The sequence below is a fragment of the Crocodylus porosus genome, unplaced genomic scaffold (genome assembly GCF_001723895.1).
Source record: "Crocodylus porosus isolate Cpor-Errol unplaced genomic scaffold, CroPor_comp1, whole genome shotgun sequence".
Taxonomy (NCBI): Eukaryota; Metazoa; Chordata; order Crocodylia; family Crocodylidae; genus Crocodylus; species Crocodylus porosus.
This window is the reverse complement of record NW_017728948.1, coordinates 53,581,068-53,603,642: the sequence shown is the minus strand read 5'-3', so window position 1 is coordinate 53,603,642 and position 22,575 is coordinate 53,581,068. Positions and strand designations below refer to the sequence as shown.

At 44.5% G+C, this 22,575-nt stretch overlaps 1 protein-coding gene and 2 long non-coding RNA genes across 3 annotated transcripts in view; 2 read left to right on the top strand and 1 right to left on the bottom strand.

Annotated features, from left to right (window-relative positions):
* Window positions 1–11,434, top strand: part of LOC109322086 — a 47,069-nt gene extending 35,635 nt beyond the window's left edge. The window contains exons 2-3 of the long non-coding RNA XR_002104305.1: window positions 6,806–6,858; window positions 10,677–11,434. This is a non-coding gene — a long non-coding RNA (uncharacterized LOC109322086). The remainder of the gene's footprint in view (window positions 1–6,805; window positions 6,859–10,676) is intronic.
* GSX2 (GS homeobox 2) lies at window positions 11,095–12,834 on the bottom strand. Its single transcript, XM_019552937.1, has 2 exons — window positions 12,303–12,834; window positions 11,095–12,157 (listed from the first exon to the last, which is right to left on the bottom strand). Exons 1-2 carry the CDS (start codon window positions 12,745–12,747, stop codon window positions 11,817–11,819), a joined length of 786 nt encoding a protein of 261 aa, XP_019408482.1. The 5' UTR covers window positions 12,748–12,834; the 3' UTR covers window positions 11,095–11,816.
* Window positions 11,936–22,575, top strand: part of LOC109322088 — a 29,080-nt gene continuing 18,440 nt past the window's right edge. The window contains exon 1 of the long non-coding RNA XR_002104307.1: window positions 11,936–12,017. This is a non-coding gene — a long non-coding RNA (uncharacterized LOC109322088). The remainder of the gene's footprint in view (window positions 12,018–22,575) is intronic.

Genomic DNA, 22,575 nt, shown 5'->3' with positions numbered 1-22,575 from the left:
CTCCCTCCAGCGCCGCCCTCACAAAGCGCCTCGTTTCACAGTGATTAGGCGCCGGGGTTAATTGGCAAACCGGGGCTTTGCCATTAGACGCTAATCAGCCCCCCTCCATATGATATAAATAGCATATACCGCGCGGGCAGATATTCACTGGGAATTACACCTAATTATTATTTAGCTCCCAAGCTGCTACTGCTCCCTCTTGATTGACACCTCTGCCTTCAGAGGATCTCCCTACCCGCCCCCGCCTTGTTTCTTGTTTTGACAGTTTAAATCCAGGTCTGTGTGACACACAAAGCTAATAAAATTCTCATTTCATTGTTAATCTGATTTCATTGCAGTATAGGTTTTTCCCCCTCACACCTGCGTGGCAGGGTGTAATTCCATTAATAATAATAATAAAAAAAATCAACATATTCATTGCATGTCTTTTCCCTGATGATATATTGTGAGCCGTGTGAGTTGAAAAAGAGCCATTTATTCCCACCGTGAATGAGTCTGCCTGGAACTGAGACTTCACCTGCCTCCTCAGTCAATTAGGAATGTATCGAAAATTCTACCAGAAAACGAGTTAAATTAACCGTTCGCTAATTTCCTTGTGTCCCTCCTACATAATCCCCCCTTTTCAGCTTGCCCCAGAAATTACCACATGTTGCAAGGTTCAAATAGTGCCTAATGAAACAGTGACTAAATGGTTCTCTCAAGCCTACAGTGGAGCCCTTTCGCTGTGCCTTCAAAGCATGTGGGGCTGCAGCAGTCGGGGGTCTCCATCTTAAAAAATACTTGTCTTTGGCAGAAAAATCTAACCTGTCAACGGCTTTGCCCAGAAATGTAGCTCCCCCCACCACACACACGCACACGCACACGCACACGCACATACACTTTCTCCGGGGCTTGTAACATCTCCAAATTGCCGCATTGGCTCCAAAGAGATGCCCCTGCCGGGGGCAGACCTTACAACTTTCCATCAGACCTAACAGTGGGAGGAGTAACAAAATACATCATCAAAGTAAAACTTCAGGACATATACATCTATATTAATATCTACATTAAAATCCATAGAAAATGCCCTCTCAATACAATTCAATTCAAATTTCTAAGGTCTTGGATGCTGTTTACTAGAAATCCTCCAAAAAAAAAAAAAACAGCATTGATGATATGTCACCTAAGCATTTAACAATTAAATTTAAAAAAGAAGGCAAGCTCTTGCTGAATGCCTTTTCATTTACCCACATAAACCTTTTGAGATGTAACATTTCCCCACTGGCTGTAAACAGCCCTTACAATAAGCCTTCAGCATGTTCAGTTCTGTGTTTTCCTTCCGTCTACAAGAATCTCCACTTTATTCTTTTATCGCTTGGTGCAACTAAATTATTTTACTTCTTTTATATTCTGTTTTCATCCAAGTTTTATACAAGTTCTCAGCACTACCACTTTGCGGAAGTTATTTGTTTAAGGATGAAACAATTAAACCTTCCTATGAAGTCCTAATCCATGTTCTTTCTTTCCTAAACATGCTAAAGAAGCTGATTTTCCCCCTGGAATTATAGACTCCTGGTACTGTCTAAAGTAGCTTCACTGAAGTGTCATCCACTAAATTTGGTTGAGTTCTGTAAAGGGAGGAGAGTCACTTATTTGAAATGGTGAGGCTAATACAAAGTCATCAAAGCACTATGGTTCTTGTCTTAAAGTGACAACCCTCTTTATTGGACTGTTTGAAATACGCCTCCTGCTTTTCAATGTCTCTCTATCCATCTTTGTCTACTCTTCAGAAAAGTAGACAATATAAAGCAAAGCTTGGCGAGCTCCCCACGCTCTGGCTTGGGCAGTGCCAACCTCAGCCTTCAAACAGATTGAAATTGTCACTGCTTCATTAATCTGAAACTAGTTATTTTCCAGAGCACACAGTATACACTTCCGATCTATTTTGATACACTTGCAATAGCTTAAATCCCCTGGATATGTTTGATGTGTATGAGGCCTTGAAAGAAGCATGGAACCAGCTCTAAGCACTTTAAAACAGTCAGAGAAGAGCAAACTTAGCTTGAATATCAGATTGCTCCAAAGCTGTATAGCATCAGTGTCAGAAAGAATAGTGGGGATTTGGTTTAGATCAGCTATTGTGTGAAATTAGTATTTTTTATTTCAAGGATGTATAGTGGTCTTTATAGAAACACAGGCATGTGAGAAAGATTTTAGTGAGCTTTTTTTATAACTCTTTAGTAACATTGATGTAGTATTTGTATTATTTCACAATAATTAGGACATTTAATTCATAAACAGTAACAGTGCAAACAATATACTTACACATCAAAATGATAGAGCTGGTTACAAGCATGGTGGACTACAACTGCAAACCATACTACAGCATATTTAAAACTGTTATTTTTGACAGAAGATACTGTGTCCATTTTTAACCTTTGTGGGAGACACTAGTGTGTATGATGCTGTTTTGAACCATGGGTGGAGCTTCTTGATAACATTACCAAAGTGTGTAGTAGTTTTCCACTAGTTCTGTGCAGAGAGTGCCATTACACGTAAAAAAAAAAAAAAACCCCAACAACCCCTCCCCCCTACAAAAAAAACAGAAATAGAAATACATTTTAAATATCCTACACACAATCTTTTTTTTTCTTAATCTTACATATAAAAAAAAATGCCCACACCTTTTACTTAAAAATTTCTCTTCAATTTTTAAAAAAAATGTAAGTGAAGATTCTGAGAAATAATCTTTCCAGAACATAGTAACTTGTTTTCCACAGGGTGGCTAGTGGTGCAGAATTCCCAGCCCTTAGAGAATTATAGACTTTCTGCTCTTATTATATGGGTAGCCTACCAAATAGAGGACAGGGAGGCACTATCTCCTGGGCCTGCAGTTCTTTGTACCAACTCAGGTTTGTTCAGCACAGTTGTGTTTCAGCCTCCTGAATTCTGCAGTTGTCGAGTGATTGACCCAGTTCCTAGCTGTAGCAGAGCACTTTGAGGCTTGCATTATCCCTGTTCGGAATAGCCAACCCAGAAAGATATTCAAGCTGGTTCTGTCTCTTCCACTTCTGCTTTCAATACTCCTTATACCAGGAGTTCATGGAACAGGATTATTTTAACTGCTGTTCATCACCTGGACATTCCCCATAGGCAAAGGGAATTCCTACATGGCTAAGTCAGGTGGTTTAACGTCAGTTAAGGGCTGAAATGAGATACAGACTGAGGTACCTGTGATCCTATGATTCTGTAAATTATTTCCGCCCAAGAGATGGGTCTACATACATTTTGTGTATCTGTGTCCCCCTTAGCATGTAGATTTTTGTCCCATCCTGTGACCCACATTTGAGTCTCGATAGGTAGAAAACTTTAGTTTCTAAGCTTTAAGTTCTGTCAAATTGCAGCCAATTTGGGAGAAGTCTGTTAGCTCATCCCCCATTCTCCTCCCTTTCTTTAAATGCACCAACAAAGCACTTTGAGATCCTCAGATGAAAGTGCACAGTATTGGATGATGGGGTACTTTTCTTGTCACAGCTGTGATCTTCTCTCAAGACAGAACTAATATCACACACATCCGGCTTCAGCCCTGGGGAAGGTTACTCTAGGCTAGGGGAAGCGTTACAGCTTGTTGTCATGGGCTCTAACCATCATCATATTAGTTCTTCCTTTCAGGGTGGAGGCGCCATTGACAGCACTAGATTTTTCTCCTTGCAGTGCTGCACCTTGTTTCTGTCCATAACTACTTCTGGGTGGCTGGTAATTCTACTGATACAGCCACCAGTAGAAATAGATATTTTTGTAGCCTTCAACAGCCTGCCTTCAGGAACTTTTCAAGTGTTACAATTCACATCTATATACCTGCTTTAATGAAAATCTTGGAAACCACTGTTATATTGCAGTGGTAGGCAACCCTTGACACAGGTGCCAGAGCATGGCACACAAAGGGATTTTCTGGGCATTCACACCTCAGGGTGGACGGCAAGGTAGGGGGCTGGGGCTGCACTGCCACAAAAAGGATGAGGCCCCTCACAGCTCCCCTGCTGTCTGACCTTGGCATGCCAACATCTTACAAGTTAAGGTTGTGTGTGTTTTTTGGCACTCTGCCCAAAAATGTTGCCAACCCTTGGTTATATTGAATTGTGCCATTGTTCCTAATTGTTATATATTCTTGAGGAAGTGCTTCCAGCATAATTCCACTTTGGATATTGGGTGTTTTTAGGCATGAAGAAGGCTATCCATCATGAAAAAGAAAGAGAAGAACTATTTCTCTCCTTCTTGAAATGTTGGGGGAGGATTTTGTGTGCTATCTTAACACTTGGGCAATAGAAGTGGCTGCAACAATTAAGGATCAAAAATAGATAACAGAGGAGCACACAAGATATGAGTTTTCAGGGGGAAAAGCATCTGCTTTTATTGTTATGTGACTCAGAAGTGTTGATAGTAGGTAACATATTGTATGAAACTCAGAATTATAGAAACATAGACAATTAGTGTTGGAAGGGACCTCAGGAGGTCATCTAGTCCAACCCCCTGCTCAAAACAGGACCATCCCCAACTAAATCACATGAGCTCTAATCACATGAACATTAAGGTCTGTGCAGTCTTGCATGTAGTTGAGTTTTGCCTGTGCCTTTAAGTTTTTTGTGCTGAGATGGAATGAACTTAAAAATCATTGGCATGTTCTCTCCACAAGACAAATAAATAGAGGATTAAACTATTAGGAGGAATTTCACTGCCATGCTGGTTTTCTTCATATATGAGCAGAGCAAACATACACAGAGCTGACAGTAAAGCCTATAGTTAAGGTTACTTAACATTTTTCATTATAAGGCCCTAGTTTTAGTTGCTTACAACTTTCCCAAACTTTAACTGTTCACACTGAAAATTTCCAGCCTTTTCTGAGAATGAGTTTAGGATAAATATATTGTTTTGCCAAGGTGAAAGCATTTATGCAACCATTGTGTTGAGAAGTTCTAGAGCTTTCAGGTGGTCTGCAGTTAGGACTGTGCCTTTTGTCACTCTTGTGAAAATTCACCAAATCTTGCCAAGTTATAAACCTCTGACTATTGCTATTTGCACATGTTCACTAGTCACTGATGGCTACATTCACCAAGTCTATTTAGGCTACTATTGGGATCTGTGGTAGGGAGACATAGAAAGGTCTATAATCACGAAAGGATTCCCAACATCTCCTGTCTTGTAAATAGCTGTGAAAACTATGGGATGCTCAAAGTAGTTTATCCATATAGGGGATAACAGCCTGCCACTGCTGCTACAGTTTTTCAGGTAATTCAAGTGAGAGAAATTTACTCTCTGGATCTAACCATTGAAACCATTGAAACCCTGCTGATAGCATGCCTAGATATCTACATGGCACTTAATTTCTTTCTGTTTGTTTGCATTTTTAAAAAATCTGTTAACATTGAAGCTGCAAATGACTCCTCAAAATATAGGAGTGGTCAATATTAAGGTTGTTTATTCAAACTTAATTCACCCTGTTGTGTGTATGCATCCTGACACAGCTTTAAGGCTATGTTTTTACCTTATTTTTTTTCCAAAACTTCTGCATTGTTCAGTAGACAAGAGCTCAAAGAAAGAATCAGGGCTGTACAGTAAAGGAATATGTGATCTGTAGGACCCCTGGTTTATATGCTGCAGAAACTAGAAGGTGTGGAATGAATGACATGGGGAACTGAAAGAAAATAAAGGACAGTTTTATGGCCAAGCAAGCTGAAAAAGCTGCTATGGAGACATGGAATCTGCTTTTGCCACAAAAGTCCACAACTTTTGTGACAAGAAAAGTTTATATGAGATGCTGGGCAAAAAGGTGGCCACTTTGCACCCTTCCTTTCCTCAGTGTTCAGTTGGAATTACCTGTGGTATGAATTGTAGAAGTGCTGAGCATTGCAAGAGCTGAAGTAACAAACTATGCATTGAACATGTAAAGCACTAAAAATGTTAACTACACCAAAAATGTTGTCCCTTGTTTGTGGCTCATAATGAACACCCAAACTGGACAATTTGGGCCATAATTTCTTCAGGCTTTAGTTCTATATTTGTAAAAAGAGCTAATAAAACCAACTCATCTCAGAAGGAAGTTATAAAGTCAAAAAAGTTCTGAAGCAGTCATGCAGCAATGATAAGCATGACAGCAAAGCTGATGAGGAAAGTAGCAATTCTGTATTGACTGTGGTTTTTGGAGATTTATAGTAAGAAAGGCTGGGATCACACATGGAATGAGAGAGAAATACTGAAGAGTTATACACCCAGGAAGCTCCATCCATTCCATGCCCTGGATCCTCTGGAAAAATGTAATTTGTGATCATGTGATTAAAAGCTATATCATGGCACGTATGCATGAAGCAGCTGAACTAAAAATACATGGGAAATCTTAATTTGGGGGGAGGCTAATTTCTGAGCACTTGCCTTTGCCGTATTAATGTGCTCTGAATGTAGGCTGGGAAAGGGTGTAATTTTACATATCCATTGTTTAAAGGTATGTCTGAGGCACTGGGTTAGGGTTCTGGAGAGCTGACTTCATTCCTAGTTTTTCCACAAACTGCATTGTATAAGACATCTCCCTGGGCCTCAGCTCCTCTTCCTCTGAAAAATGGAAATAAGAAAATCTACCTATTTCCCAGATACATTCTGAAGAAAAAATCATTTATGAGGTGCTTACTTACTGTTGTGGTGGACACCACATAAAGAACTATTTTACATTACATTACCTATATAGCTATTATAGCATGTTATAGTTTCAAAGCAATATACAAGCATTGACTAATGAAAATGACTAACTTTTTTACCATTTTCTTTCCTTTTAAAGAAATTATGAAAAACTATAATGAAGACATCACTTCACACACATCTCCAGAGCTTGTAAGTACCAGAAGGGAGTAATCTCTACATTGAGTCACATCTTCCCACTCAATTATATAAAAACAGGTAAATTCTGTCCAAGAAAGTATGTTACAGTTAAAAGAAAATGAATTCTGAAATTTCAGCTCTGAAGTAGAATGTATGTAGCATATTGCTATTCTCTCGCACAGTATTCTTCAGCTGTACTTTCACATCTCATGTCTGAGAAGTGTGAAGGTTTTTTCTTCATAAAAGTTTCTGTCATGTTTAGTTCCAGAAAATATTAAGATCCTGCTAGACTCTCCTTCTTATGTGTATGGAGGGCCATTAGGGGATTTGCATGTAACTTTCCTAGTGGTTGCTAAAGAAGAATCTTACTCTGTGGCATGGTTTCTTCCCACAGTACTGCAGGAAAACTTCCATTGAGGAAAAGCTTTCTGGGGTTTTGGAATTTAAATTCGGAGAGGCAGATAGGGTGAATCAGGGACCACTTGGATTTGGTGCCTTTTCCTGCCATTCCTCTGATTTTTCAGATGTAAATGAACATTTCTTGAATCAGTAGTAATTCCAGGTGGGTGCTCTCTGCTGCTATGCTATTCTGCCTGAAGTAAAGAAAGCAGTGCAAAAAGAGAGGCCAAGTCATAGTAAGGAGGCATCAGCTAGAGGCCTCAACCCCCAAAACTAGAATTTCCTTGCCTCACAGACTTCTCTGATTTCCCCCATATTCCTTCTGCCTGGCCGGGTCTACACAAGACATTGACTGCACAATAACCCATTACTGCTTTGCAGTAGTATTGCATGGCAGAAACTGTGACACAATGCTACTACACAGTAGTAACGAGCTACTGTGCAGTCAGCATCACCTAAAAGCCATTCAGCAATGCTACTGCACAGTAATCCCAGTTACTGCACAGTTATTTACTACTTGTGTATACAAATATTAAATTACTGTGCAGTAACGACTACACAGCGTTTTGTGTAGATGTGACCCCTGAAGAGACAACTGGCTGGATATTCCCTGAGAACTACTTCAGTGAAACTTCCAGCCTCTGCTTCTCCATCTGAGAGGCTCTTCTGTAGAAGAAGATAATCTAGCCCCACATATTTACATTGAGTGGTCATTTTTTGACAGCAACCTGTTCCCCTCCCTCCAACTCATTCACTTTAACTGAAGCAGGATTGGGGTAAAAGGTTAAAATCTCTGAACATACCCACTTACTTGAGCTGAAGAAATGTAATGTTTTCAGGAATGAAGACATGAGGATCATTTTTCTTTGTTTCTACACTGCGATTAACATCTGTATGACAGGCACAGTTCCATACAGGCTGAAAGCACTGCTTCCACTGGTTATTTTATCTCCTAATATATATATGTGCCATGTAAAGCATGTACCTCTGGGCTTCAGTTTGAAAAATGTTGAAGTATATCATTGATATATGGTATCAGTTATACTATACCAAGATGGTGCCAGTAGCTCAATGTCAGTGGCCCCCTTTCTCAGTCCTCTTCTCATATAGCTAAGAACTAGCTAGGATACTCTCTCATTTGCAAAAACAAGATGGGCAGGGTAGTCCCAATCTGCTGACCTCTGCCTATTACCTTTATCTTGCAACCTCACTATAGTCCCTACTTTGAGTCCACATACAGATCAAACACTTACCAACAAAGCCAGGTAAGTATATGATTTTAATAAGCAAATAATTGGCACTGCCTAGTACCACATTCCACCCCCTGTACCAGTCATACCACCCTCCCTGGTCTGTTTAATTTTCTTTTTCCTCCTTCTATAGTGGTGAATTTTTCATATTGTGTGTGGATTGACAGCCCAGGTCAGGTTTGCAAAACTGCCACCTCTGACCGTTCCAGTTACACTTCATAGATTTTCCATGCAAAGCCCATAAGAAGTGAATTTATTGTATTTCTGGAGTGCAAGAGTAAAACCAAATCAGCCAGACAAAGCACTCTAAGCAGTCTTCAGCTTTGATTATCTGGGACACACTATCCATGCGTGCAACTGTTTTCATAACTGTTTAGGGCAGGGGCTATCTTAGCTCTTGTGTATTATATGGTACTTAACATTTTACCAACACCCGATTCATCACATTAGCAAAAAACAGAAGTTAAGTAGCATAATCAAGCTCCTTGCATCTGATCTGATGAATCACTTGGCCCTCTGATCTGATCTAATTCTTCTCTCACCTCACACTGACTTCATCAACTGCAATGGAGCTATTCTTAATTCAAGATTAAGTAAATAATAGGGAAGTCAACTCACTGACTTCAGAGGCAGTTGAGAGCGCTAAACACATTGCAAAAGTCAGGCTCTAAACAAATGAAAATATTAATATCGACATACTTACACAACATAGAAATAGTGCCTGACTAATTACCCCTTTATCACAGGTGTCTTTTGAGGGCTACAACCCATTTTGATTTGCTCTTTTTCTAGAAGACAATCATAATGCCATTGTTAGGAAGTTCATCTGAACTATGCACCAGTTATGTATTATTCACTGCTAATGTACAGTGCATTTATGTTATTCACTTTTGCAAATAGTAAGGAACTTTATTATCTAGCTTGAAATTAAAAGTGGAACAGATAATTGGAATGAGATTTATATCTGACCCAGATTCCAGGGTTTTATTAAAGACAAAACATGTGAAATAAAATATAAAAGACACAAATATTGTTTTTAAAGGCTTTTTCAGTACAGCTTAAGTCATAGTTAAAATCTATGCTCAAAAGAGATATACATAGAGGGGAAAAGCTGCAAAATGTTTAGGGAAAAATTGCAACAGGGAAAAATACTGTTAGAAAAGAAGTCAGTATAAAATGGATAAATCTGGTCTGATGCATTGTGCAAGGATATCAGTAATGGTTTCTGTATGAATCTTGATCTCAAAAGGTGTTCCAGCTATTACAGGGAGTCTGTGATAAAGTTAGGATAGATGGACTCTTTGCCAAGAACTGATGTACAGGGCTTCATCCTGCTCCATTGAAACCAGTGACGAGCACTAATAATAAGCATTCTAGACTTTACCTCTGCAGTCAGGAAGTGGAACTGGACTATAAATAAAACTCAGGAGCCTTACCCTTCATCCCTTCCTCCCCTGAGACAGACTTCAATGCAAGTAAGGGTCACTTGCCTAACTAAGGCTCTCAGGATGGAGCCTATTTCTAGGCAGCATCCACAATCAACATAAGACACTGCTAGAAAATTCACGTTCTGCATCCATTATCTTCCCTAAACCTGTTCTTACAAGACCAGTTCCTACTGACTCTGCCTAGAAGCAGCCTGAATTAAGTAGGACTAGCCTGCCTGAACCAAAATAGTCAGGGTCAGCTCACTGAACACAGAAGACTGAATGTTACATCAGGGGGTTGCAATCAAGCGTAAACATTTGCTTCCTCCCTTCTGAAGATCTTTAGGACTTTTTAAATCCTCGAAGTAAAACTGTCCACCCCAGCTCAGGTAAAATAATGGGTCTCAAAGTACTATTTAGGTTTTGTACACAATAGGCCTGTTCGAAAGTCCAGTTCAGCCAGCTACTGAAATTAGGGGGAGCTTCACATGCACAAGGAATGCAAACTCCAGCTCTTGCCCTCTGGAGCAGTGGTTCTTGAAACTTTTTGAATCCCGTGTCCCTAGTTGGTTATGCTACTGTGCACCCCATGAGTCCTGGCTATGAATTACTTAAAAAGCAACATTTTATGACAAGGCAACATATTATATCACTCCCAACAACCTAGGAGATATTATGGAGTTGTTTTTCCTCCTATTACTTCCATAAATAATTCTCCTTTCCTTCCTTCTGCTTTCCCAATTCTTCCTTTCAGGCAGCCCCCTACAAGTCCCCAGGGATATGCACATCACATTTGGAGAAGCTATAGGGAAAGCTGTACCATTGACCCAGAGGGAGAAGAATCATTTGCTTACTGGGATCTATTGCCCCATTGGCAGTTTCAAGGGATGCTTCCTCATGCTGTCCAGCTGTTCCCATTTTCCTACTTTCTGAAACCTAAAAGCCACCAAATTCAAAACTGTTTGGATGCTGAATGACGCATATCAGCAGACAAATAAAAGCTGTCAGAAATTCCAAGAACATTCCTTGTCCTGCACTATTAGATGAGACAACCCTAATTACAGTGCCATGCTTAGAAAAGTTGCTGCTTTTGCATTCTGCTCACCTAAAGCCAGCTTGCATTTATTTTCATGCCAGAAGTCAGGGTGCAACACAAAACATAATTATTCAGGTTAGTAGCTGATGGCATTTATTGGCATCGTTTATATATTTCTGAAACATACTAGTTCATTTATAGTACAAAGGGGGTTAGAAATAAGAGAGAGAAACATTTTGCCCGAGTATGAACACCATCATTCTTTGAACTAGGCTGGCACTTGGAGAAGAAAAACGATTAAAATTCTTGCCTGACCTCATTTATTTAAATAAATATAAATATAACTTTGATATAAAACTATTCACATACAAAGGGACGACTGTCATTTTTAAAAACTCTGTACAGATGATTGGCAAATAAACCTAAACGTTTTTCTTTTATGTCTAAATCCTCAACCAGAACATTCAGTAAACAAACAAACCATGAAATGAGATTTTCTTAAACTGTACTGGGAAGTGGGGGGAGAAACCTGTCATACACATAGGAAATTACCCAGTCCCTGGTTCGCTCATGAATCTTTAAGTCGCGTTTTCGCTGAAACTCTCACGACTGAAACATGTACATTCAAAAATATAGATCTAGGGCTGGGGCTCGGGTAAAAGTAAGCTCACGGGAGAATGGAGCCGGAAAAGAACTGCGTCCTTGTGTGTGTTTGCTCCTAGCAGGCTGGCAGCTCGCGGCAGGTGAATGAAGCGGCCTCAGCCCCGGCTCCCGCGTCGGGCTCCGGCTTGCCCCCATATGGCCGAGCAGCGAGTTCAGAGAGCGGCGGCGCCAGGTTCACGGGAAGCCGCGGGTGCTCTACAAGGGGGAGATCTCTTTGTCCTCGGGGGCCGACGAGGGGGATAAAGACTCCTCGTCCTCCGAGCGGGGGTAATGCCCCTGGCTGCTGGCGCACTTGCAGCCCCCGTGCCCGTTCCTCGGGGTGCCCTTGCCCTCCTTCTTGTGCTTCACCCGGCGGTTCTGGAACCAGATCTTCACCTGCTTCTCGGACAGGTTGAGGTAGGTGGCGATCTCGATGCGCCGGAGCCGCGACAGGTACATGTTGGAGGAGAACTCCCGCTCCAGCTCCAGCAGCTGCGTGCTGGTGAACGCCGTCCGCATCCTCTTGCCGTTCGGGATCTGGCTGGTGTCGGAGCCGCCTGGACGGGGAGGGAGAAACAGGGAAGAAAGTCACACTCCTCTCCCTTGGGACCCGTGCCCCATCACTCCCTCCCTCCCTCGCTCCCGCCCCGCACCCCCGCCCGCCGGGTGCGGGCAGGCAGGCGGGCAGGGCCGCGCTCCTACCCATGCCGAGGCAGTGGAAGCGGCGCGGGTCGCTGACGCTGTAGGTGGCGGCGGCGCAGGCAGGGGCGTGATGCGTGGCGTGGCCCAGCGCCGCGGCGGCGACCGCCGAGCCCTGCTGCTGCGGGTGCGGGTGCGGGGCATGGCCGAGGCGGGGGCAGTACTGGGCGTCGCCGCCGGCGGGGAACTGGCCCTTGAGCAGCGGGAGGGCGCCGCCGCCGCCGGCGCCGCGGGCCGAGTGCAGGTGCGAGGTGACACAGAGCGGGCAGACGCAGAAGGCGCCGCTCTTGCGCGCGGGGCAGCCGGGCCCGGGCACCGACATGACCAGCGGCGAGGGCACGCCGAGGGGCAGCAGGAAGTCCTGGCCCGGGCCCGGCTCGGGCAGCGCGGGCGCCGGCCTCGACGAGTCCTTGATGATCAAGGAGTCCACATAGAAGGAGCGGGACATGGCGCGGCCGGGCCGGGCCGGGCCGGGCCGGCCGGGCTCCCGGCGGAGGAAGGTGCTGATGTCGGCGAGCCCGAACAAAAGGGTCCCCGGAGAGGGCTGGGCTTCAAGTCCCCCGCCTGGCTCCCCGGCGCCGGCGTTTTATAGCCACTATTTAACACGTGATTCCCGCGGGCCGCGCCGGAGGAGGCAGCAGGCTCCCCGGCGGGGTGCAACCCGAGCGGGGGGCGCCCCGGGCACGTTCAACCCCGCCGCCCCTGGAGACGCAGCGCATCGCGACTGCTCGGGCTCCGCCACAGGCCGCAGTCCTCTGCTCCCCATCCCCAGGTGACCCCAGGCGAGGAGCCGCGGGACGGAGGGGCTCGCCCCTGCCCCACTGGGGCCCTCCCGCACCCGGGCAGCTGAGGATTTATGGATGGCAATTAAAGTTTTATGAATTGCGGCGGAGGCTGGCCCCTGAGCTATTCCAATGTGATTAGAATTCAATTAGAAAGTGTTTACCGGCCGGCGGCCCCGGGAGGGTAAACAGGCAGCTATTCCAGCAATGTGCTAATCCCGCGTCTTGTGACAACAATTAGGGAGCTGCGGCTTAGGGCCGGTCGGCCCCAACTCGGCCCGTTGCGGCGGGCTGCGGGAGGGGCTCCCGGAGTCGCAGGTACGGGCTGTGGGGACAGAGGGCAAAAGCGAAACTGCCCCACCTGCTCCCGGCTCAAAAGAAAAGCCAGGCTAGGTAGCCAGGCAGCTGTGCACGAGGTTTGAAGTGCGCCGGCGTTTCCAAGGGCTGTTCCCATCCCCAGCCCAGCCGCGGGAAAGGCAAACACGACTTAAGTCACCCTGAGCTCGAGTCTGCCTGGTCCTTCCTCCCTACTGCAGATCCACCGTGCAGCTCTGCTCTCCTATCATCCTGGAAGAGCTGGGGGGCGGGGGGGACGAGCTCTCTGCTGCGCCAGATTCGATCTTGCGAGGGAAATGGCCTCGTGTCAAGGGAAGTCAGACCGAGTAAGGATCAGATCGGGCTTTTAAGCCGTAATTGTTATAATAAACCGAGCTCAGCGATGGGGAGAGACAGAAAGCAGCGCTTTGCGGGCACCGCTACCCCAGCCCAGGCGGAATGATGCTCGGCGCGCGCCCACATCACAGCGACCTCCTCACTATTTTATTTTTCAATAATTCTGTCCGATAAAATTTCATTGCCCATTAAGTAATCCCCGAAATGAGCGCTCTTATGAGCCTATAATGAGCTCTAATTGCCACGACTAGTCGAGCCACGTGGAAGGATTTAGAAGGTATTAAGCAGTCGGGTACAGAGCACAGGCTGTTACCTAGCCATTACTTTCATAATTCAAGGAGAAAATTAGTCCTTTTAAGGGAAAATCCTTTGATTCCCTCCATTCTGCTCGGGGTGACAGGGTATAGCTTTGTCTGCCTTTAGTTCAAGACGCTGGAACAAATGAGAATGTAACGAAATTGCCCCCTTTTCAAAGTGGAGCAGTTCAAAAAGAACAGCAGAGCTGCTCCCCTCCGCAGGGCCAGCGACGCTCACGTCTCCCCTTTCTCCCAGATGTCCCCAGCACCTTTATTCCTAGGAGATTCACGGCTTCGGTGACAAAAGCCACCCCCCCCCCCAAACGCCTGCGAAGGGAATGGATGTGACTGGGGGGGCGGGGGCTGGGCAGAGATCTGGCTAGCAGTGCGGGCACACGGTTCCGAGTTAAACTCCGCAAAGCCCGGCAGATCAACCCGCCCCCCCGGTGCATCTGCTGCTCTGGAGCAGTTTAGCAGCCGAGCGGGATATTGCCCCGCGTTTGCTGCTCAAATGTATTCCTTACATTTAACCCCGATTTCAGATTCCCCTCCAAAGCATTCCGCGATCTCGAATCGGGTTTTTGTTCCGGGGGACACAAACAGGAGCCAGGACTTGCCCCCAGCTCCCATTAATGAGGTCATTAGAAAAGCGTGAACAAGTCTATTAATGTTTTATTGAAAGCGCATCGTTAACTTGTATCCATCCTTCTCTGAAAGTGGCATTGTGATATTGCTGTCTGTGGCACATCTTACCCAATATAGCCCGAGATTTCTCCATTATCTGTAACCAAGCAACACTTTCTGAATACCAAAAATTGAAAAGAACCGCTTAGTCTTCAAGAAAGTCCTCAATAATAGTGGAAAAGAACAAAGATCCAGGAGACAACAAAATGCCACAGGGGTGACTTTTCATGAGCAATTATCTCTCATTAATCAGAAGAACAGCTGCAATATTAATTTTCTCTCTTTCTTCCTCTCTTTTCACAGTCCCCAACATTTGAATAATCATAAATTTTTATTTCATGGAGGAGCAACATTTCCAGTGACTGGAAGAGACGAGCTACCTATACAAGGCGGACTTTTTTAGCCAACAGCTCTTATTTGCAGGCTGCCAAAGAGTAAAGGGGGGGGGCACGAATAAAAGAGTGAGGTGGGGGGATGTTTTTTCCTCCTCCTTGAGTGCGGATTGAAAGAAGGGACACTCCCTCCCCCAGCCGCCTTCACTCCACCCTGCCTGTTTCCCTCCTGCGAGCGAGCAGGGCAGTGTAGCGAGCGGCGGCAGTGGCTACAGCGTGGGAGTTTCAACATCCCCGCTGTCCATTTAACTTCCAAACATCAAGCCAAGCGTTGTAGATCTGTCCAAAGAGACAATCTTTGGGCGTAACACGCATTGTAGCACATCAAAAGGCCCTAGCATTATATGAACTCAGAAGTGCATTCAGCAGAAATGGGGCAAGAGTTCCCTTTTCAGGGTCTTAGACTCCGATTGTTCGCAGGAGATGTAGTGGCAGAAAACTAGGATCCTCCCAAGATAAGGATGTAACGTTAAAACGCCGCTTTCGGGTTTCAAAGGCAGAGCCTGGCGATCACAAAAAGGAAAGGCTGCGCGTCGGGCTGAAAAGGGGAATTTCAGCCCCAGCCCCCCCTGTCCGGGGAGAAAGCATGGGGTGAACTTTACAGCTGGGCAGCAAGCGGGTTTATTTAGAGATCGCACCTCTCGCCTGATTGCCCGTGGCGTTTATTGGCTCAGCGCTTAGCAAACTTTATCTTTCCTAAAAGCAGCGGAGCTTTTCTGCTGCGAATGGGAGCCCTCATCAAGTGTCGGCTGAAGTGACAGCCTGGGCTTTTATTTCTCACGGCAGTTGTAATCTGACATTTGTCCTCCCTTATAAAATGAGCAACAAGAATAATGGCGGTGATGATTCACCAGTTCTGAATGAACAGAACCTCCAGCTGTAGGACTTCCTGGCTTTATTCTAGGGCAGACCAGGTTCTTTGGGTAAATCTGATATCTTTTACTAGACCAACTCAAATAGTTGGGGAAAATATCTTCTTTGCGAGCTTTGGTCTATTCCTATGATCTCAGGAGTCCCTTTATCGCATGATTGGAACAGTACCGGAACAGCAGCCGCGATGGGCTCTGTCCAAATGCAGTCCCAGCCGGGAAGGGAAGGTTGCTTCAAAGTTTATCTAACAGGATAGGAAGTGTTAGCCTGGCCATGTTTCTAAGCCACTCTCAGCAAGGGTTTGCCCGAAAAGAGCTGCTTTTTGGGGAAAGTCTCTCTACTGCTAGTTAATAATCAATCCGCGACCTGCTTTCAGCACATGAGTTGGTAACCAGCTGACCGAAAGGGTCTCGCACCTTAGGAAGCAAATGTCTCCAGACGCAAGTGGATGCCTCCTGGCCTGCATTGTGCATGCCTAGGATTTAGGGTTACCAGCTGGGCTTCGGCGCCAAGTCTCTCCTTAAAGGAAGAGAATTGAATTGCTCTGCTCGGCTTTTGCTCCGTGCGATCAGCTGTAGACAATTGGGCCACTGGGCGAAAAATGTTTTTACAACGCTCACCTAGTTTCCCCTCCCCGATTCCCCCATTAAAGCACAGCAGAATACTTCAAATTCACACTTTCCCGTGATTTAAATGAAACGTCACTCATCTGAGTGGTGTTCCATTTTAGTTATGGACAAATGTGGATTTGAGGTTACTTTTTTTAACCGAAAACGGGATTTTTTCAACATCGGAGAAATCCAGGATCCCTGCATTAGGGCACCGGCGGCCAAACGGCCGAGCCCAGATTCCTCCCCCCTCCATACCCGGGTTGATCTCAGTCTCCAGGCTTTGTGAGTTTGCGAAGCTGTGCCGGAGGAAGGCGTGAGTGCGGAGACCTGGGACACGGGAGAGCTTTGGAAGCTGCCGATTGATTGCCCGGCTTCATTGTCACTCAACACCTTGTGCTTTAAAGTGTGAAGTATTTGAATTGAGACCCTCTCCCCCTTCCAGAAGGGAGATCGTCTCTGCAACACATCGGGGATCTTTCTTTTGGCCCAGAGTCTGCACCCGGCTTGGATGCTTGTCTAGGCGGACCTGAATTACCGCTTGAAAGCTGCAGCCCGGAGACTTCCCTCCCTCCCACGGGGCCGGGCCGCTGTCCTCCCCGCCCAGCAATCGCACCGGTAGCCCCTGCGCAGGACGCAAGACGGAGCCTTCCCTCCAGCACTTTAAAAGCAGATTTCAGCGCTTCTCAAGTCCTGAAGTGGTGCAAAAAAAAATTTAGAGAGAGATCCTCTGCAAGGTGCGAGCTTAGCGCTGGGTAGATGGACAAACACCTGCACCTGGTGTAGATGATGAACCTGGAGACTTCCAATGGGAATTCCCAGTCTGGGCTGTTGTGGGCTTTGGGAGATCTTTGCAACACAAGAGCGGCTCTGCTCTTTTTCCGAAGCCGAGAAAGGAGTGGGAGAGGCGGAGTACAGTGCTCCTCAATCTTTTCGGCCTATCTGATGCCCACGTTTTCCTGATTAATGTTTCCGAGTTTCTTACTCGCAGTCACGTCGGGGAGTGGAGGCTCACAGTAGAGAAGCTCCAGTACTTCTCTGTACCTCTCCTTGCCAGGTCCCTTGAATACTTCAGACAATGAGCAATTTCTTGCTATTCCTTTGAGGCAGGGCTGGCCATTGCTTAAAAGCAAAGCAATCTGACCCCCTCCAAGTGACACGTCAGAAACTAATGGCAAATCTTTACCTCGGGAATTGTCTACAGGGAAACTTGCACCGGTAAAACTCGAACTGGCTTTTAAACTGATCCAATTAAAGCGCTGCCCTGGGCTGTGGGGCATTTATTTTAATGCAAGTGGCTGATTTGGCGGTAGCACCAGTACTGAAGAGTCTGATCTAAAGCTTAAGTGTCACAGAACGATTCCAATTGCTACTAATGAGCTCTTGAATACACCCACGGCCAATGAGAGTGCCTTTGCCCTTAATTAGATTGTTCTTTCTACAAAACAATCTCTCTGATAATTAGTTTTAGCAGGAGCTCTGATACAGATCCTGATCCAGCAGATAGAGAGACTAGGCAGGTGCTTGCACTAACGTGGAACTACCCTTTAAAGTCTAGAGTTTTACTAGATTGGGACCAGACTACAGAGTTTGAATCTGATGCCAGGCGAAGCACAGCTCTCAGCCAAATGAGCGTGCTGATGTCACAACATACAGCAAGCGTGTATTTTGTTAAAGTAAGAAAACCATTGGCTATTTCTGTTATTTAAAGTAATAAAGTACCATTTTCATAACCAGATTATTGTAGGAACTTTGTGTCAATTTCCACTAATCTAAGCAAACAAACCAATTATACTTCTTTTCCTCCTTCATAAAGTGAGTAGGCGCATGGAGCTGATAAAAGAACTGTAAGGTTAGGGAAGGAGGATTAGAGGGGTGATGACAAAGCCTTGTCCTGGAAGTAGAACTAGCAAGCTGGAGAGAAATGAACAAGGGAAGTTCCTCAAGGATCAATCATGGGACCAATCTTCTTTACTAGTTTTGTTAAAAGCCTCAGCACAAAGGAGGTATATAAAATTTGACAATGACACACAGCTGGGAGAAGGAACAATAGATTTGCACCTTGATAATCTAAAATCAGGCATGCATAGTGTCTGATGAAGTAAGCCATCTACTTGTGAAAACGTATGCTCTACATCTCCGATTCAGATAGTCTATAAAGAGGTGCAAATATATTCGGTCTTCTGCTGACTTCAGATTAACATGACTGATGTCTTCCTTTACAAAGCTGGAAAAGTCTCCCTCTACAGGGAGGACAACTGGAGTATCACAGGAAGATGTGGATAATTGTGAAGACTCAGATAATAAACCTAGATTGAAATTCAATATCTCAACATGCAAAGCTACGCCAAGAGACTAAGAAAAACATGTTTTATAAGCAGATTCTCATCAATTGGAATGAAACACAGGAGTAAAGTCCCAAGTGCATTTAGTTAATCACAGGATAACTATGAACTTTAATGTGATTAAGCCACACAAAAGGCAAGTGTGAACATTGGATGCATCAGGCAAAGTATTTTCATAAGAGACAGGCCACTGTTTATGCCACTGTACAAGATGAGTGACCAGGACCTCATCTGTGTACAATTGTGGTCACCCCTGTTCAAGAGAGATGAATTTAAATTGGCACAGGTGCAAAGAAGGGCTACTGCATGATCAGAGGAGTGGAGAACCTTTTTAAAGAGTAAAAGAAAGGAGCATAGCTTGTTTAGCTTAACAAAAGAAAGGCGGAGAAGGAATAGGACTTGGAAAAGACATCAGAAGGGTAGACACAAAGGGTAGATAAAGGATATTTAAGCTAAAAGATAATGCAGACACAAGAATAAATTAGTATAAAATCATCAGAAGTACAGGGTATTGAGGCTTGAGATTAGAGGGCAGTTTCTAACTATCCTGCACTAGAAAATCATTACAGGGTGCAAGATGACTGGCCACTTTTCATCTATGTTTACCTTCCCTCTGAGCTTAAATGCCCTTAGCTCCTCTGCTGAAATTACCAACAAAGGTGACAACCCTGGTGTGGATGTGTGATAGTGAGGGAGAAGGCAGGAGCTGCATGTTTTTGTAAGTAACAACTTATTTCATCAGATGCTGAGCAGGGATAAGGTGATGGGGATTTTTGTTTGCCAAGAACTAGATTTGGCTTATTAACTTATTTCAATTTAGATATTAGGGCACTGAAATATAACTCTCTACAACCTAGTCTAGGGGCGGGCAAAATACAGCCCAGGGGCCTGATAGAATGGCCTGGCATGCTGTATCTGGCCTGCAGGGCCCCCCAAAAATTTAGAAAATTAATATTTATCTGCCCCTGGCTGCCTATCATGTGGCCCTTGATGGCGTGCCAAAACTCAGTAAGTGGCCCTCCGCCCAAAATAATTGCCTGCCCCTGACCTAATCAGTGGGGTATTCACATACAATGTTGAGTTTCTTAGACTGAAATGACTTGGTATAGAAGTCTTTCACAGAAATTTGGAAAGCCACAAGGTCATTTTTACTGCCACCTTTTTGCAGTATAGTCATACTGTAAGGCAGCTTTGTCCAAACTCCTGGCATCCAAACCAGAGCTCTTTGTGCATTTGACTGAAATTATTCTTTATAAAGTTTTCCTGCTTAAATGTATATTTATGCCCTAAATTCCAAATAAGGGAGCTTACAAATATTAGCAACTCCAGTCCCAAGATGGTACAAGTCAATAACATTACAGTGTCAAGAAGATAATGTCTTATGAGGGGAATTATGACGATTTAAAAAGCACAAAGTTATCAGAATTTTGAAAATTAAATACTGAAACACATTAATGATGTCAATGTTGATTTGTGTGGTTTGCCACTCTTCATTTACAGTTAATACCATTTCCAAACTCACACTAGGTCCTGTCACAAGTGATTTGAAAACACATAGAAGCTAGTATATTTGCATAGTTTTGAATATTTTGAAGTTATGCAAGCAAGCATATTAATTTGAAGTTTATTTAATGTGCTATAGTTCTGAATTTAATACCAAGGGCTAATGGGAACAGTATGAAAAGAGGCCTAGCAGTGTTTACAATGGTCAGAGTGCTCTGTGAACAGACAGGAGATCCAAATGGAAAAAATAAAATGTGTAGTTGTTGGTAAGAAATATCAGAATCTGAACAATTCTGAGACATTCTGGGAAAGTAGACCTCAAGGGTTTCTTATAGAATAATGAAGTATGGTATTATTATAAATTGGCAAGCTGACAGGGAGGAGCTACAGAAAGATCTCACCAAGTTAAGTGAATGGCAAGTGAACTTCAGTGTCAACAAGTGCAAGGTAACACACATGGGGAAAAATAACCCCAATTATACAAACACAATGCTGGATTCTTAACTATCTGTTATGACTCAAGAAAGAGACTGTGGAGTCATTGTAGATAGTTCCCTACAAAGACCAGCTCACGTGCAGTGACAACCAAAAAAGCCTACAAAATTTTGGACAGCATCAGGATGAGGAAAAAAAAAAAAAAAAAAATGGAAATCATCATCATGCCACTACCTGAATACATGGTGGATCCTCATCTTGAATACTGTGTGCAGTTCTGGTCTCCATATTTAAAAAATGATGTAGAAGAATTAGAAAAGGGTGTAGACAAAGTGAATAGGGAACTATTATTCACCAAAGTCCCAGAATACCAGAACTGGGGGCACCCACTGAAATTAGCAGGAGGCAGGTTTTAACCCAAGAACCTTTTTATGCAGTGCATAGTTAACTTGTAGAACTCATTACCACAGGAGTTTGTAGAAGTAGGTGTCATAGCCAGGTTAAAAAAGGGAACTAGACAAATTCATGAAGAATAGATCTATTAATAGGTATTAAATGGAAGTTCAAGGTGCATCTTCTGCTGGCTCTGATAATGGTGGATTCCAGGCAGGGTAATAAACAGGAAATAGTTCACTCTAGGTGTACCCAGTTCAGTGATCTTCCTCTAAAGCATGAGATCCTGCCACTATCAGGGACAGGGTATAGAGATGCATGCACCATTGGTTCAACCCTGTATGGCATAATCAATGTTCTTTTCAGACTTGTTTACTCCCATCTCTCATATGTGGCCAGATATACTGTAGACCAGTGCTTCTCAAACTATCTGATGTGGTAGACCAGCAATTTTCTTTCCAGTGGGCCAGGGACCGGTGCCCAGTTCACCCGGTGGCAGCAACTGCGTGCAACAGTGATACACAAATCATCATAGAAGTAGGGTTGAAAGGGACCTTGTAGATCTTCAAGTCCAACCCCCTGCCTGGGTGGGAGAAAAGACTGGACTCAAATGAGTCCTGCCAGGTAGTCATCAAGCCTCTTCTTAAAGATCCCCAGGGCAGGCGCCAGCACCACCTCCCTTGGAAGTTGGTTCCAGCTCCTAGCCGCCCTAACTGTGAAGTAGTTCTTGTGGATGTCTAATCTAAACCTACTCTCTAATAATGTGTGTCCATTGTTCCTTGTCACGCCAGGGGGCACTAGGGGAAACAGCATCTCCCCTAAACCCTTTTGGTCCCCCCTAGTGAGTTTATAGACAGTCACCAGGTCCCCCCTCAGCCTTCTCTTGTGAAGGCTAAACAGGTTTAGGTCCTGCAGTCTTTCAATGTAGGGTCTGCCCTGTTGTTCCCGGATCATGCGGGTGGGCCCTCCTCTGGACTTTTTCAATGTTATCCACATCCCTCCTGAAATGGGGCGCACAGAACTGGACGCAGTACTCCAGCTGTGGCCTGACCAGCACCACAGAGGGGGAGGATCACTTCCCTGGCTCTACTTGAGATACACCTGTGGATGCACAATTAGGTGCAATTAGTCCTACCAACCGTGACCTCGCATTGTCGGCCCATGTTCATCTTGGAGTCAATAATGATCCCTCCAAGATCCCTTTCTCCCTCCGTACTCTCAAGAAGGGAGTTTCCCATTCTATAAGTGTGCTGCTGGTTTCTACTGCCTAAGTGCAGCACCCTGCACTTGTCAGTA

Excerpts from the sequence above, each read along its gene's own strand:
- GSX2 (XM_019552937.1), bottom strand. The coding sequence starts at position 12,747 with ATGTCCCGCTCCTTCTATGTGGACTCCTTGATCATCAAGGACTCGTCG. Across the intron at positions 12,158-12,302 it reads CTTCCACTGCCTCGGCATGG|GCGGCTCCGACACCAGCCAG; the intron begins GTAGGAGCGCGG and ends CTCCCCGTCCAG.